Below are 15,908 nucleotides of genomic sequence, written 5' to 3'. Positions count from 1 at the left end.
AAAAAAAAAAAAAAAAAATACCAATAGCTGAGCATAGTGGTGCATATCTGCAATCCCAGTACACAGAAGGCTGAAGCAGGAGAATCACAGTGAGTTCAAGGCCAGCCCAAACTATATAGTGAGATACCCTGTCTCAAAAAAAGTATCTGAGGACTGGTAAACTTGAGTATTGTTTGAGGGCCAGAGGACATTTTTCTGTCCATCTGAGGACTTTTGTACTGTTAACATGGATTACTTTTATAATAAAGATTGATAGTTACAGCACAGTGTAGTAGTTGCCATATTTAAGATATGTATATAGTATCATCAGAACAGGAAAGCAAAAGGGGAATCTGTCTTAACTGAGAAGCCCTCCTACCTTAGTCTTTGCATCTTTTTGTCTTCATTTGATCTCCCCCAGAGAGCCAGGCATGGTGGTACTCACCTGTACTCCTAGCACTCACTTGTAATTGCAGCACTCAGGAAACTGAGGCAGGAGGATGATTGTAAATTCAAGGCCAGCCTGGACTACATAGGGAACTCTGTCTCAAAAAACAAAAACAAAAAATTTTTTAAATAAAAAAACTTTTCCCTCTAAAGTGTACTTTGAAGAACACCTTTTTTTTTTTTTTTTTTTTTTGCAAGAAGTCAGACCAAAATAAAATGGTGACCAGGTAATACACAAAGACTGTCCATGAAATGATGAGTGTCCCTCTTCTTATACAGTATATAGCTGTTTGTCACAACTGTTTTACCTCCCAAGATTCTTTTTTTTTTTTTTTTAACAAGGCCACCTTTGTTTTTCAGTGGCTTGAGTAGGTTGAGGGTAGAATGACTTTCAGACACCATTATGGACGGCGACTTACCCCTTGACAGGAAACCCAGGTGTTACCTGGTTCATTTCTGTTTTCCCACACAAAAGTTTAAGGCTACCCTATGGATAACTGATATCTATCCTGCCATAGGCCCTATAGCTTCATGAATTAAAGAAGAAAATTTTTGAACCTCCCTCTGGAGGTTTGATCATCTTCCTTTCCTTCAACCCTCAATAATAAGCTCTTCTAGCAGGTGGAACCAATCTTCATAATCCTTCAGCTTCATAAATTTACCCATCCAATTAAGGGTATGCTTTGTTTTCAGGCTAATGTAATCCTGACAAAGATTTCTTGTATGTGGTTACTTGCTCTTTAACTGGTTGGTTGATTGGTTAGTTTTTTTGCAGACATGATTTCACTATGTAGTTTAGACGGGACTTGAACTCACTATGTACCCCAGGCTGGCCTTGAACTGGCAGTGATTCTTCTGCCTCAGCCTCCCAAGTGCTTTTTAATGGAATTTATAGCAGTTCAAGTTTATAAAACTTGACTATGCTTTAGCCCATTTAGGGAGAAAAACTTATCTAGAAAATTACAAATGTTTCCTAATTCCAGATGTCCAAACATTCTCACTGTTATTGAACTTTTTAAAAATTGGTATATAATTTTTAATCTATTTTCTTAGCTTTCAAGGTAATCTGTATTTAAAGTGAAAAATGAATAGGCTTATTGCCACACACAATTTAGTTGTACTAATTGTTTGACTGTAACCGTCAGTGCTGATGGAGAGAGCCTGCAGGCTGGGGAATCTGTTCTGTTTGGATCTGACAGCTGGCTGCACTCACTATCTTGGAGGGTGGGAGCTGCAGTTGGAAGAAGCATTCCACTTTATTTAATGTTCTATGTTTGTTTACTGATTCCAGTAATAACATTGTGCAATTATTTGAACAGCTGCCTTTTGATTTCCTTCTGTTTACTGTTTAGGTTTATTAAGCTTGTCCTTAACACTTACTTGTTGAATGCTCTTTAATTAGCTCTCTTTTATTAAACTTGTTTTTATGTGTTCTACTCCCTTGTGATCTATGCATAACTTTGATGATTTAATTTACTAAAAGGAAAAATTTTTTTAAACTCGTGGTCCTAATGAAGGTGGCTTATACTTACTTTGTTGTTGTCCCTTAGCCTTGTTACTATAGTTAAATATTTTAAAATTTGATAAATAAATTACCTTTTGGAATTAAATCAGAATTTCAATGATGTTAAGCCACAGTTTATGTTAGCTTTCTAAGTCTGCCAACAGGTAGCTTAGTCAACATACTTCAGACTAGTTTTTAAAAAATTGGCATGATAATTGTAAAGTATGTGGGTTTTGTTTTAGTTACTTTCTATGAAAAGATTGGGTGGAAAGATACATATATACACAGGATTAGAAAGATAAATTTAGTATTTTCAGTTTTATTCAGTATTAGACTTGCCACAAATTTCTTCATATTGTAGGAACTTTATTTTGTATTTATAGGTAAGAGATTTGTGCATTGCTTATATGCTGGTGACATTAACTTACCTCTATATTGGAATCCTGGTTTTTGCTTCATTTCCTTCACCACCATTATCCAAAGATTGTATTGAGCAGGTAAGTGCTGTGTATCCTCTCTGTGTGATTGTTTATAACTTCATAGTTATAAACACAAGATGACAACAGGCAGATGTAATAGCAGACAAGCCTGGGTTTAAATAAATCTCTGCCATCTATTTGAAGTGCAGGAATTTTGGCACCTTCTCTATCCTTTCTGAGTTTATTTCTTTTTCTATTAAATTTTATAATACATACACTGTTTGAATTTTAGATGTGCTTTGAATACTAGGCACATTGTGTGCTCACATGACCGCTATCATGTATGTGTATTTCTCTTTGTGTAAGAACAATTATCAGCAAGTCTTGTGAATTTATAAAACATTCACCTTGGATCCACTTAAAATCTCTTGTTTTCCAAAGCCCAGATCTGAAAATGCCCTGGATAAACTATTGTTTGTCTATTACTAACAATAGATCTGACTCCCACTTAGATACAGAGTATCAGCAAAACAAAGACAACGTATTTGGCTGTTTGAAAAAGGGACAGAGCCAAGCATGATGGCACAATCCTGTAATCTCAGCATTTAGAGACTGAGGCATATGGTTCTCAAGTTTGAGGTCAGCTGGGGCAACATAGCAAATCCCAGACCGATCTGTACTACAGAGGGAGAACCTGTCTCAAAACAAAAATGAGAGACAGACAGACAGAGAGGAATAGCACACAGAAGAATGAATACAAAAGAAAAACCTTGCTGGGTATGGTACCATATGCCTATGCACTGAGCTCTCTAGAAGGCTGGGGCAGAGGTAGGGATCTTTGATACTTAACAAGACTGTCTCAAAAAAATTTTTAAAGGGCTGGTTGTGTAGTTTAGTTTGAAGGCTCCATAGCTCAATCTCCAATACTACAAAGAAAATCTTTTACCAAAAAGTTGCCATAAGTAAAATATTTGTATTCAATTAATCAAAACTTGGGAATAATAGAGTAATGTGACTGAAAAATTTCTGATGAAAAACAGTATTTCATAAGTGATTTCCTAGTCAAAAGAAATTGCCTTAGTAAGAAACAGGGAGACAGATCTGCAAAAAAAAGAGGACCAAGAAATGAAAGGAGAGGGAGGGAATGAAAAGAAGAATAAAAACACATTAGGTACATGAACCAGCTCTACATGAGGAATGTAATCATTTGTGTACTATAAATATGTACCAATAAAATAAAATAATAAAAAAAATTGCTCTAAAAGAATCTAGGATATAATTTAAGCAGAATTATAAGGTTTATTTCAGCAGAATAGTATTAATAGTATTTTCATCTCTGTAAGAGAGATCATTGTTGTCGTGATAGTTTGAAATGTTCTTGTTCTCTTGATTCCCTTAATTCTAGAGGTTGCTTGACAGCCAAATGTTTGTGAAGAATTTCCCTTACATGAACAATCCTATTTAAAGCCCTCTTGCTTGGAGTATTGTACTAGAAACAGGAAAAAAAGTAGTTTTGGTCTTTTGACACACAATCTCACTGTGTTGTTCAGGTTGACCTGAAATTCGTAGCAATCCTCCTGCCTCGGCCTCCCAAGTGCTGGGATTACAGGCATGTACCACCATTCTTGCACTTCAGAAGAGAAAGGGGCTTGTCTTGCTTTGTGTGTATTTTTATGTGTATTTTTGGTTTGGTTTTGATTTTGGTTTTCTGAGACAGTCTTGCTACATAGTTCAAGCTAGTTTTGAACCCCTGTGTAGCCCAGGTTGACCTCAAATTCTTCTCCTTCTGCGTCAGCCTACCAAGTACTAGGATTATGGGTGTATACCACCATGCCTGGCGTTAAAATTCAGAGCAATTAACTTTTTAAAGAGATTACCAAACTAAAACCGAAAAAAGCATTATGAAAGAATGCAGAAATAAATTCTTGTTATTGATAGGCTATACAATAAAATACTAAGTGATAGATATAATCTTACCTTATTCTGTAATATTTACTTTGAAAGTGTTACAGTGCTTCAGAGGAAGAAAACCAAGAGAACTAATAAGGATAAAATAGCAAATTTAATTTGCAATTTAAGAATATTAAAAACAAATTTGGGCATCCTATTTGAACCTTATAGGACAGTGCTTTTGTCTATCTGTAGTATATTTTTAAAATTTTTTCTTTGTTGTTTTAATGTCAGATCAGTTGCAGCCTAGTACTTTTGTAAAACAAAATAAACAATATAGCAATGTTAAATTTCCTTAAAAGTTTGCAAACACTTTCAGTTACTGTACTTCATTGAAAAATAGTAATCAGTTCATATACAATTTGAGTACTACCTGTGTTAAAAATAAGTAGAAGACATTCCATTTTATGAACCTTACATTAAATTTGATTTTTAACATTACCTCATTATCTTTCTTGATTTAGAATTTTTTAGACAACTTCCCTAGCAATGACATCCTATCCTTCATTGCAAGGATATTCCTGCTGTTCCAGATGATGACTGTCTACCCACTTTTAGGCTACTTGGCTCGGGTCCAGCTGTTGGGCCATGTCTTTGGTGACATTTACCCTAGGTAAGAGTTTTCTCTTGACCAGTAGGATATGCCAAGCAACAAATGACTGTGCAAACAGGTCAGTTTAAAGTATGACTGATCCTTTTGCTATAAAAATTTGTCTAATGAAAATAGTTACTAAGGATAGATCACTGGTGTTTCTTTCCTAGAAGAGCTTTAAATATAGAAGCCACTCCTTTATCCAGAATGACTTAGTTTATTCCCTTAGTTCTGATACTAGTCTTATTTATCTTATTATTTGCTTGCTATTAATCTACACATTACTAAGTATTTGGTAGTACCCATGTTGGCATGTGAGCTACTGAAAAGCAACACTTTTAATTGCTGGTCATTAGTACTTGTGTGTTTATTAATATTTATGCAGTTTTACTTATATGATCATTTGTTTAGAAGTAAAAGAGGTATATAATGGTATATAATGTGTTTAAATTCTTATTTGATATAAAACAAGTTTAAATTATCATGGTAATTACTCTGGACATTGAAGAACTGTTAGTCCCTTTTGAACTCTGTTCAAAGCTAGTTTCCCTCATCTAGGAGAAATTTCTGTATATTTCTAAGATGTTCTGTGAGGGTGCCTAGTTGATACTACTTTTAAATTAAATTTTATTGTATGTTCATCTTAGTGAAAAATAACTAATCCTTCTTTATTGGGAATAAATTACTTAAACAGAAGAAAACTTTTGAATTTGGGGGAAGTTGCATTTATAGCAATGAACTAAACAAGTCTTGTTTTTGTTATTGTTGTTGTTACTGTTATTTGTTTTTGTCTTTTTGAGGCAGGGTCTCCATACGCAGTTCAGGCTGGCCTTGAGCTCACATTGTAGCCCAGGCTGGTTTTGAATTTGCAACAATCTTCCTGTCTCAGCCTCCTGGGTGCTAGAATTACAGGTGTGCTCCACCACTCTCAGCTCTAAAGAAATACTTTTGAGGCCAGGGATTTAGCTCAGCGGTGTAAGTGCCTGCCTAGCAAATGCAAGGACGTGAGTTTAATCTCTGGTCCAAAAAAAAAAAAAAAAAAGTGGTCTTGATCACTTTTTGTTTAAAGTAAACTGATGGAATCCCCACAGTAAATTTATTTACAAGTATGTTGGCAAACCAAAACCAAGCAAAAATTAAGAGTTGCCAGATCTCCTACATTGGTAACAGCAGTAATGGATAGAGTTAGTCTAGTATTTATACAGTTCTAATCTAGAAGACTAGAGTTCAGTAAATACAAAACTCTTGTTGTGTTTGTGCTCTGTTCTATAATTGTATTTACCAAAATAAATTCAGTGAAGTCATATATGAAAAATTTCTAAGCAAATACAGTGCTCCTGTTTTCTATCTTTATTTTGCAGAAGGATGACTGTTAAAGATTTCTTTTTTTCTTCTTCTTCTTCTTCTTTTTGGAAAATAGGATTTCCCTTTTGTGTTTACATTTTATTTCTCTACACTATCATTTACCCTATAAGTACAAATACTCTACTTGGCATATCTTGGAATATAAGTTTTAGTCCCCTTTTGCTGCTTAAATTTATTGATGAACTCCCAAGATCTGTAGTTGTTGCAGGTGTAAGTATTTAACATGGGAGAAAATAAAACTGAGAATTTTAAAGCATTAATTTCTTTAAAGATGAGTAATAAAACCAGGCAAAATGGCACATGCCTATAGTTCACAGTAGTTGGGAGCAGGAGAATCTTGAATTCAAGGCACCCTGGACAACATAGGCAAGAAAACAAGACCATCTTTTTAAAAAACAAAATTCCTTTTTAAATGAATAACATTTTTTGAGAAATAACTACTGCCAAAAAGTTGTTTTTTACTGGGTTTGGATTACATGCCTGTAATACTAGTACTTGAGAAGCTGAGGCAGGAAGATCACTGTAAATTGACTGCCAACCTGGGCTACATAAGCAAGTTTAAGGCCAACCTGTACTACATAGTGAAACCCTGTCTCAAAAAAAAAAGTCAAAAAAATTTATTTTTCACTTAAAATTCTAGTGTCTGCTTTCTATTAGAAATTTAGGTTCTCTGTTTTTGCATTGGCTATTATTCTATGTTGTTTTCATTTAAATAGGTTTTTAAAATCAGAAAAAAAGAAAGGATACTTTTAATAGCCCTTTCAGATAATTATGGATATTCCTTTTTGATACTGTGCCAAAATTTGACAACTAATAGTTTCTTAGTGGTTACAGTATATAATATGAAACTTGGTTACAAACTTATTAGTCTGCTTGGTTCTTTAACCCTTATGCATTATTTTTTTTTATAACAGTATGGTGGGTCAATATTGGTTCACTGATTTCTTTAGATCCGCACCAGTACCAGGGACTGAACTCCCCACCACGTGCTTGCAAGGCAGGCGTTTATGCCGCTGAGCTAAATCCCCAGTCCAGATCCACTGAATATTAAGAGACTTCATTGTTTGTCATCAAAGCCTACAGTCATTAATATCACACCACCAATTTCATCATAAAAGTTTTGAGTATAGGAAAACTATCAAGTTTAGAGTAGCAAATGCAAGTTCTCCAAAATTCTACTTATTTGAAAGCTCAAATGTTATCAAATGTTAACAAATTCCATCAGTGATTTTCCTGGAAGTGACAAGCTCATTATCATGCATTTTAAAGAAAATGGCAACCTGGTGTGGTGGCACATGCCTATAATCCCAGCAGCTAGGCGGCTAAGGCAGGAGAGTCTCTGCATGTTCAGAGCCATCCTGGGATACATAGTGATTTCAAGGCCAGCCTGAACTACATAGTGAGCCCCTGACTCAAAAACCAAAAACAAAAAAGAAAATGTCTACCAAACACCCAAGTTTTGATAATCATTGCTTGTCTGCATTTCAAGTAAAAATATAGCATTATATGTCATAACTAGACCGGCCCCCAGCTGTACTGTGAAAGTGCTTTGCCTCAAAATGGCCAGTGCATTTTATTGTATAATCTTTATTAGGTATTTCCCTTTTGGTCACATAGAATATTAAAAAGATATATATTCAAAGCATAAAGTTTAGTAAAACTAAGTTTTACTTCTTTATCAGGGACTTTTTATGTATGTGTATATGATTCCACCTACAGCCTCTCACATGCTGAGTACACTGTACCACTGAGCTGTACCTCAGGTTTCAGGGACATTTTTTAATTAAGAAAATCTTCTTAAGAGTATTTTGCTGTAAAGACTATGTTACATAGTTCGGATACATGCAGTTAACTCCATCCACAATAAGGGATCAGCAGTTTTACTAACATTGCTTTTGCCAAGAAAATTATGTTTTATATTATTATTATTATTATTAAAATAATTTTTTATCCCAAAGACTTCTTGAAAGAATATTGGGAAACCCTTGGACTTCGTGCTCATATTTGAGCATATTTTGAGAACTACTACTTTGGAAAGTACCCAAAGTTTTTCCCTTTTATAATACAGAAGTAGCCAATGTCTCAAAGTTATGAAGTAATTTGAAAATTGAAGTCTTGATAAATAGTAAGATCTTGAAGCCAAGCATCTCTGCAATTTATGAAGATGTATATATAGCTCGGTGCTTATTTGTATAAATAATTTTATCTTTAACCCTCTTTCATCTTTATCTGGTTTTAATAATAATAATAATAATAAAGGTTTTAATAATAAAACCTTTGATAATTTGGGCCAAAAGCTTGCTTTGACATACATTTGACTTTTGAAAATCATTTTGAGGATAAATGGAATTATTTCTTGAGCATCAGTATCTATTTACATTTATCTTTATTTCTATCCAAAACTGATTCCCAAATCTTGAATTGTTAAAATATTTAGCAAATATTCTACTCATGATAAATAGTGAATAGTTTTGAGTCAGTCTAAAAAAAAAAAAACCTGTCCATTTTGTCTTTCCCTTAATAAAAAATTATTTTTATTATAAATATAAATACTTTAGAAATATTGTTAAATATAGAAAAGTGGCAAAATTACCTGTAATCCCAAGTCATAATCCAGTCACTACTACAAAAGTGTATTTCCTTCTAATTTTTTTCAAATGTTTTTGGATTTTCACATATGCTTAATAGCTAGGTAGATTTTTTTCAAAATTGCTTAGATGAATTTCTTTTATCATTTAAGTAATAATTTAGCTGGGGATATAGCTCAACAGCACAAGTATCTGCCTGTCAAGCACAAGGTTGTAATGTTTATCCCTAGTACCAAACAAACAAACAAAAAAAGAATGTCATTTAAGTATTAATGATAGATTTAATAATCGTATGGTATTCTTTCGGTAAATTGTTTTCCATAAATATTTTTAGGTTAATAGCTTTTTTCATTGTTTGGCTTATGTTCTCAGGATAATCCAAGTGGCTCAAAGAATGTGGATTCTGGTATATAGAACTATTTTGTGCCTGTAGCATTTAGCCTTTTTATATAATTGCTTTAAAAGGCCAGTTTCGGCTGGGCGTGGTGGCTCATGCCTGTAATCTCAGCACTCGGGAGGATCCTTACAAGTTCGAGACCAGCCTGGGCTACAAAGTGAGCTCAAGGCCAGCCTGAACTGCATAGCGAGACCCTGTCTCAAAAAAGACAAAAAGGCCAGTTTCACTGTCTCATGATCAGCATTGAGGACCATGATTGCCTCCTGTTTTTGCTGTGATTTTACTGGCAGAAATAAACACTCATTTTAAAGCTATTAAGAATGAATTATTGTTATTATTTTTTTTTTATCATCGGTACCGGGGATCGAACTCACGATCGCCTGCTTGCAAGGCAGGCGCTTATGCCGCTGAGCTAAATCTGCAGCCCCTAAGAATGAATTTTAATCTCATATTAATAGTTATAGTTTGCCTATTTTATAATTTTTTCTTTCCTTTAAACTCTGTTCTCATCTTCTAGCATTTTCCACGTGCTCGTTCTTAATATAATCATTGTGGGAGCTGGTGTGATCATGGCCTGTTTCTACCCAAACATAGGAGGGATCATAAGGTACTGCCAGTAAGAAATTGTACCCATTTGTATATTGGTCTTTTTGTATTGCTGTTTTCATTGTTATTGTTTTAATTATATGAAATTCCTGTTTTTTAAACTGGTAGTGTTCAAATGTAATTCCCTAGTATCAACTGAAATGCTCATTAAATTCCATTTATTTATTCTGTAAAGAATTGACTTTAAAAAGCTCCATTATCCCTTAGCTCCAGTTGCTTCTCTCTCCCGTGTGTGTGTGTGTGTGTGTGTGTGTGTGTGTGTGTGTGTGTGATTATATTCCACTGTGTGTTCCTTTTTCTTTATTGAAAATAAGATATATAACTCTCTTGGGAGTACCTAGAAGGTCCTTTTTATGTCAAGGCTATGTCCTATTTTCCTTAATCCATTTCCATTTAAAAATGTATTTTACTGTCAGTTGCAGTAAGAATGTGAGAGATTAGATCTCAGATGGCTCATCGATTAATAACCTTCCCCTTAAAAAATTAAGACAGGTTGAAAAGGTAGGAATAAAGTTGTGACCTCAGATTCTCATGGGAAACCGGGATTCAGAATGACTTGATTTCCCTTCTTTGTTAATGTAGACAGCAGGGTTGAATCACCCTTACCCAAAAAAGTAAAGAGAAACTAGAAGGATCTGATACCTACTGAATATAATGGACTTAGAAGTTCCTGCTGTACTATTTCTCCAGAAAACTAGGAAAGGAAAAAGAAAGTGCCTGTTTCTCTGTCACAGTCTCATGTTGAGGTATTCTTGTTGTTATCTTTAAGAATTATGAAAAAAAGAAAAAAGAATTATGCTGAATGGCATAAGGGCCCTCATCTGTTCTTATTCTTAAACAGATGCTAGCACTCTCTCACAAACTCAGAATGTGTAATTAGTTTAGTTTATTCAGATCAAAGATAGGAAACCCATGTCCAGATGTTTCTGAGTAAGTATCTACAACCACTGGGATGCAAAGGAACTATGGAGATATGAAGGATGAATAAAACTCCCTGTCAAGCAGATGTGGAAAAGATGAACAGGAAATAATATTCTATATTAACAAGTAATATAAAATTTAAACCCAAATATTAGCAAAAGTAAATTGAAAGTAATTTTGTTGCAATATGAGTCTGAGAACAATTTAAATTATACTAGATGTACCTTTATTATAAATTTTAAAATGCAAGATGAATATTAACCTTCAAAGCTTTTATTTTACAGATATTCAGGAGCAGCATGCGGTCTGGCTTTTGTATTCATATATCCATCTCTCATCTATATAATTTCCCTACGCCGGGAAGAACGTCTGACATGGCCTAGATTAATCTTTCACATTTGTATCATCATTTTGGGCCTGGCTAACCTAATTTTTCAGTTTTTTATGTGAAAACTGTTTTCTCAAGATCTGTCATGGTATTTTGAGCCTTGAAAATACTCCTACATAAACTCAATTGTAAGACCTGATGTGCTATAATCCTGAATGTTTTCCTAAGATAATTCGAAAGCAAAGGAAATAGACCATTGATAATTATTTTTTTATTAGAGTGGGAAAAAAGGGCAATAAGAATGATCTTAGTCTCTACCTTTCTTATATTTACTCATTTCTTTGTTCTCATTTGTCTTTTCTGTGTAGAAATGTAGGAAAAATCATAGTGGGCTTGCTTTTAGAAACAAGGTAGATGGATTTATTTTGACTACAATAAGGATTCTCAGGGTGTCACGGCAGCTTATTGCTAGATTGTGTTTCTGTTTCATGTTTCAGTGTACTTCTATTTTTTTTAACATATTTGCAGTTGGCCTACACTTCTACTGTTTAGGACAGTAAACCAAATACCTCGTTTTTAGTTTCCAAGGTATCAGTGTTAATAGAATGAATTTTTAAATGGTCTTTAATCTGTTTGAAGAAGAAAAGTTAAAAATAGTATCAGTATGGGCATTATGATCAGAAATGTATGCAAAATAAACAAAGTAAGAGAGTTTGTTGCTGACTCCTCTTTTATTTCTAGTCTGTTCTCATTAACTTAGGTTAAAATTATAGTTCCCTATCCCAGAGTTTGCATAGGAACAAGAATGACTGTCCTCAGAGACCCAGGAGACTCCTTTGCTCTTTGGATCCATGTGTATTGCATAGGCTGCCATGAGAGGGACAATGGAGAAAGCATGGGCAGAGATGACCAGTTGAGGTCCTGAAGGGGAGAAAAGGAGTGGAGAAGGGGCCAGCAAGGGTGAGACACCCAATATATTATGAATCCTTTAGGCCAGAGAGTGGTTTATTTGCCAGAGGGAAGATTCCTTTAGCTTGTGTATGATCTCTGTAAAAGGAGTTTACTTCTGTAACTAGTAAGCAAAGTTCCACCTCCACAAGAAAAACTTAGATGTACGAAAATAATAAGAGAAACTGAATTCTTGGAATTAATGCTCTCCTGCTTTTTCTACCAAATTTCTAAATGCATGTAATGCAATCTCTGTGTTCTGCATAGGACTATCAACTACCAGCCTGTAGAGTTCTCTAATTTTAGGCTAAAGTTAAAACACGTATTGTATTGATGCAGATTCCATATCCTAGGACAGTGGGTAGATTTGTATAATTTCCTTTCTTTGAGAAAGATGAGTGAAATGGTTCCTATCTATCTAGTAGGGAAAGGTAGATTTAAATTTGGGCCTTCCTGTCTTTCAGTTTTGTTTTTGGTTTTTGTTGTGGTGGTAATGTGTGTGTGTGGTGTGTGTGTGTGTGTGTGTGGTATTTATTTCTTTGTTTGAGACAGGGCCTTGAATTCACTGTGTACCCCAGGCTTGCCTCAAATCCTGCCTCAGCATCTGGAGCGCTAGAATTACAAGCATGTGCCACCATGCTCAGGTAAACCTGTCTTTCACCACAGCTTTCTATCCTCTTCCTAAACCTGTAGGTCTGTACTGATGATGAGCTGTACTTCCTAAAGCTCTTTTTTTTTAATTTCATTCTTTAAAATTTTTATTAGTAAATGTTTGGCAGTACATAGTTATTACATTTATTGTAAGAGTTTGTATGTAAGATGTTTTAGTTCCTTCTTCATTGTCTTCCCCTTATCCCTCCCTGCATCCTCCAACTCTTATTCCCCTTCCCATCTGTGAAAGCCCTATTTCCATTTTTTCTTCAATTTTATTTTTTAATCCCTTTTCCTTTCCTTCTTTCCTTCCTCCCTCCATCTCTTACTCTACTTCCCATTTGAAGGAGATCTCCTTACTTTCTATTATCTATTTTTTTATTTTGATTTTTATTTATATTTTAGGTTTCTAGTATAAGAGAAACCATGTGATATTTAAACATGTGTCTAATTTATGTCACTTAACATTATGGTCTCAAGGTACATTCATTGTCCTGCAAATGACTCATTTATCTTTATGGCAGAATAGTACTCCATTGTGTATAAATACCACATTTTCAGTATCCATTCACCTATTGATAGTATATAGATTGTTTCCAAGATTTAGTTATTATAAATTGTGCTGCTATAAACATGGATACGCATGTATCACTGTAGTATGACTTTTAACTGTTTTGGGCAGATAGCTGAGCCATAGGGATTTCTATTTTTAGTGTTTTAAGGAAACTTTACTGATTTCTTTAATAGTTGTACTAGCTTACATTCCCATCAACAGTGTAAAAACAGTTTCTTCCTCTCCCCTGCAACCTAACTTGCATTTGTTATTGCTTTATTTCTTGTACCAGGAATCAAACTCAGGACCTCATACTTGCAAACATAAGCTAAACCCTTAGGCCACTGAGCTAAACTCTCAGCCCCGTTGGTTGATTTCTTGATCACCTTTCTTTTGGGAGTAAGATGGAATTGTAGGGTTGTTTCAGTTTACATTTCTCAAATGGCCACTGATGTTGAACATTTCTTTATTTATTGGCCATTTGTATTTCTTCTGAGAAGTGAATATTCATTTCATTGTACAGTTTCTGGTTGGATGTTGTATTTGGAAGAGCTTACTTTTTAAAATTCCTTATATATTCTAATCTTTTTTCAGGGGATTCCTAAAGCGCTTTAAAAAAAAAAAAACACAAATCTCAAGCACAAACAAAAGTAGAGAGAATACTATGACAAACCCTCATGTACTCACCTTTACTTTTAATAATTATAAAGCTATCCTGCATTTGCTTCATCTATGCTTTTTTCTTTCTTTTTCTACTGAAGTATTTTAAAGCCGATCTCACACAAACCTTAGTCATTATTAGTGGATTAACTTTAGTTACCTTTATTATGGAGATGATCTCGAAAATTCTTCCTAGCAAAAAATTCTTCCTGCTGGCAAAAGTTATGTTGAATGAATGAATGAGACAAGGAAGAAAGGAAGCAAAGGAGGGAGGGAAGAAGGAAAGAAGGAAGGAAAAGAAAGACAAAGAGAGAAAGTTAGGTTAATTGAAAAATTCTGTTGGATGTCTCGACCCCTGTGTTAATCTCTCTTTGAATAGGGAAGTATCTTCGTGCTTGAGAGTCTCTGGAACTTTATAACTTTAGACTCTTGTTCTTTTAAGACACCTAAAATTCACAGCTAGATTCTTTGAGAGATCTTCTAAACTTAATCTGTATGTTTTGTTTTAGTTTTTTTTAATTTGATTTGGTTGAGTTTTGTTGTTGCTGTTTTTTCTAGAGAGTTTTCATTGTCTCTTCATTAATGAATTGATGCTTCAAGACATGCAAAAGATTTGAGGTATTTTGGTATTTTGCTCATTTAACAGTGGAAATATGAGAATGAATGTGTTATTTTCCAGATTCAAAACAACATAAGAGGGGCTGGGGATTTAGCTCAGCGGCATAAGCTCCTGCCTTGCAAGCAGGCAGTTGTGAGTTCGATCCCTGGTACCGATAAAAACGAAAAAGACCAAAAAAAACAACATAAGATCTTTGCTTTTGTTTTCTTTTAAAGGCTTGATGCAGAACTTCTAAAATAATGTTCGGCATATGTTGAATACCTTTGCCTTCTGAAGTTTGTTTTGGGGAGATTAATTCCTTTGGCTTGTCATTTGACATGGTCAGAGAATTCATTCATTCATTCTCTCTCTCTCTCTCTCTCTCTCTCTCTCTCTCTCTCTCTTTCTCTCTCTCTCTCCCCCTCTCTCTCTCTGCGTCTCCTGAGGAGATATGAGTTTATTCAGATCACATGACAATTATCAATTATTTATTGATAATTATCCAAAATCAATTATATCAGCACACTCAAAAAATACATAGGATTATAGAATAAATTTGTCCACAAAAAGAAACTATGTTGGGGCTGGGGATTTAGTTCAGCGGCATAAGCACCTGCCTTGCAAGCAGGCAGTTGTGAGTTTGATCCCCAGTACAGACAAAAAAAAAAAAAAAAAAGAAACTATGTTAAAGAGAAATACTTTATTTACAATTAAGTATATTTTGCAAATACTTTTCAGTTACTGTTGTTAGAGTTTTCCCTTTCTACTTGGTATTCATTAGGAAAAATTTTTGTTTTGATTTATCTATGTCTGTAAATAACTGAATAAACTGCAGTGCTCATTGCTTGGAAAAAGACAAATATGTATAAAACATCATTCATTACTAAAAATAACTTTCAGTCTGGTAAAGAAACTATGTGCACAATTAGCAGTATGACACTTTATGCTGAGGACTGTTAGAGAAAGAGCTCACTTTCAATTGGAGTTCTGAAAGACTAGGAAAGGATGGTGAATTATAAAGCAGCAAAGATCCATTTTCAGGCTATGCCTAATAACTGTCCAAAACTTAAATATTTGATACACTTGCGAGTAGATGGAATTATGCATGTTAAGCATGTTTTGTTCATTAGAGAGAGTGCTGAGCTACCTTCCTGCCCCCTCCTTTTTTTTTCTTTTGAGACAAGGTCTCGCTGTATAACCAGACTGGCCATGCAGTCACATTGTAGCCCATCCTGGCTTCAAACTCATGGCAATCCTTCTATCTCAGCCTCCTGAGTTCTGGGGTTACAAATATGTTCAACCACATTTGGTTCCTTTTTAATTTTTTTGAGACAAATTTTGATAAATTGTAATCTTCTTCCTGCCTCAGCCTCCCAAGTAACTGGTATTTCAGTCATGTGCT

The 15,908-nt window shown here is 34.5% G+C and overlaps 1 protein-coding gene across 10 annotated transcripts in view; it reads left to right on the top strand.

The window, feature by feature from the left end:
• The window catches only part of Slc38a9 (solute carrier family 38 member 9), a 102,312-nt gene extending 90,502 nt beyond the window's left edge, over window positions 1-11,810 (top strand). For all 10 annotated transcript variants that reach the window (XM_013152891.3, XM_063258151.1, XM_013152892.3 and 7 more), the window contains 4 exons: window positions 2,314-2,427; window positions 4,764-4,912; window positions 9,759-9,848; window positions 11,053-11,810. In XM_013152891.3, the coding sequence (XP_013008345.1) occupies window positions 2,314-2,427; window positions 4,764-4,912; window positions 9,759-9,848; window positions 11,053-11,218 (519 nt within the window). In that variant the 3' untranslated portion in view covers window positions 11,219-11,810. The remainder of the gene's footprint in view (window positions 1-2,313; window positions 2,428-4,763; window positions 4,913-9,758; window positions 9,849-11,052) is intronic.
• The last annotated feature ends 4,098 nt before the right edge of the window (window positions 11,811-15,908 follow it).

The sequence above is a fragment of the Cavia porcellus genome, unplaced genomic scaffold, assembly GCF_034190915.1.
Source record: "Cavia porcellus strain 051 isolate PalLab524CR breed Dunkin Hartley unplaced genomic scaffold, mCavPor4.1 scaffold_11, whole genome shotgun sequence".
Taxonomy (NCBI): Eukaryota; Metazoa; Chordata; class Mammalia; order Rodentia; family Caviidae; genus Cavia; species Cavia porcellus.
The sequence above is the reverse complement of the archived record's forward strand: the minus strand, read 5'-3'. Positions and strand labels throughout refer to the sequence as shown.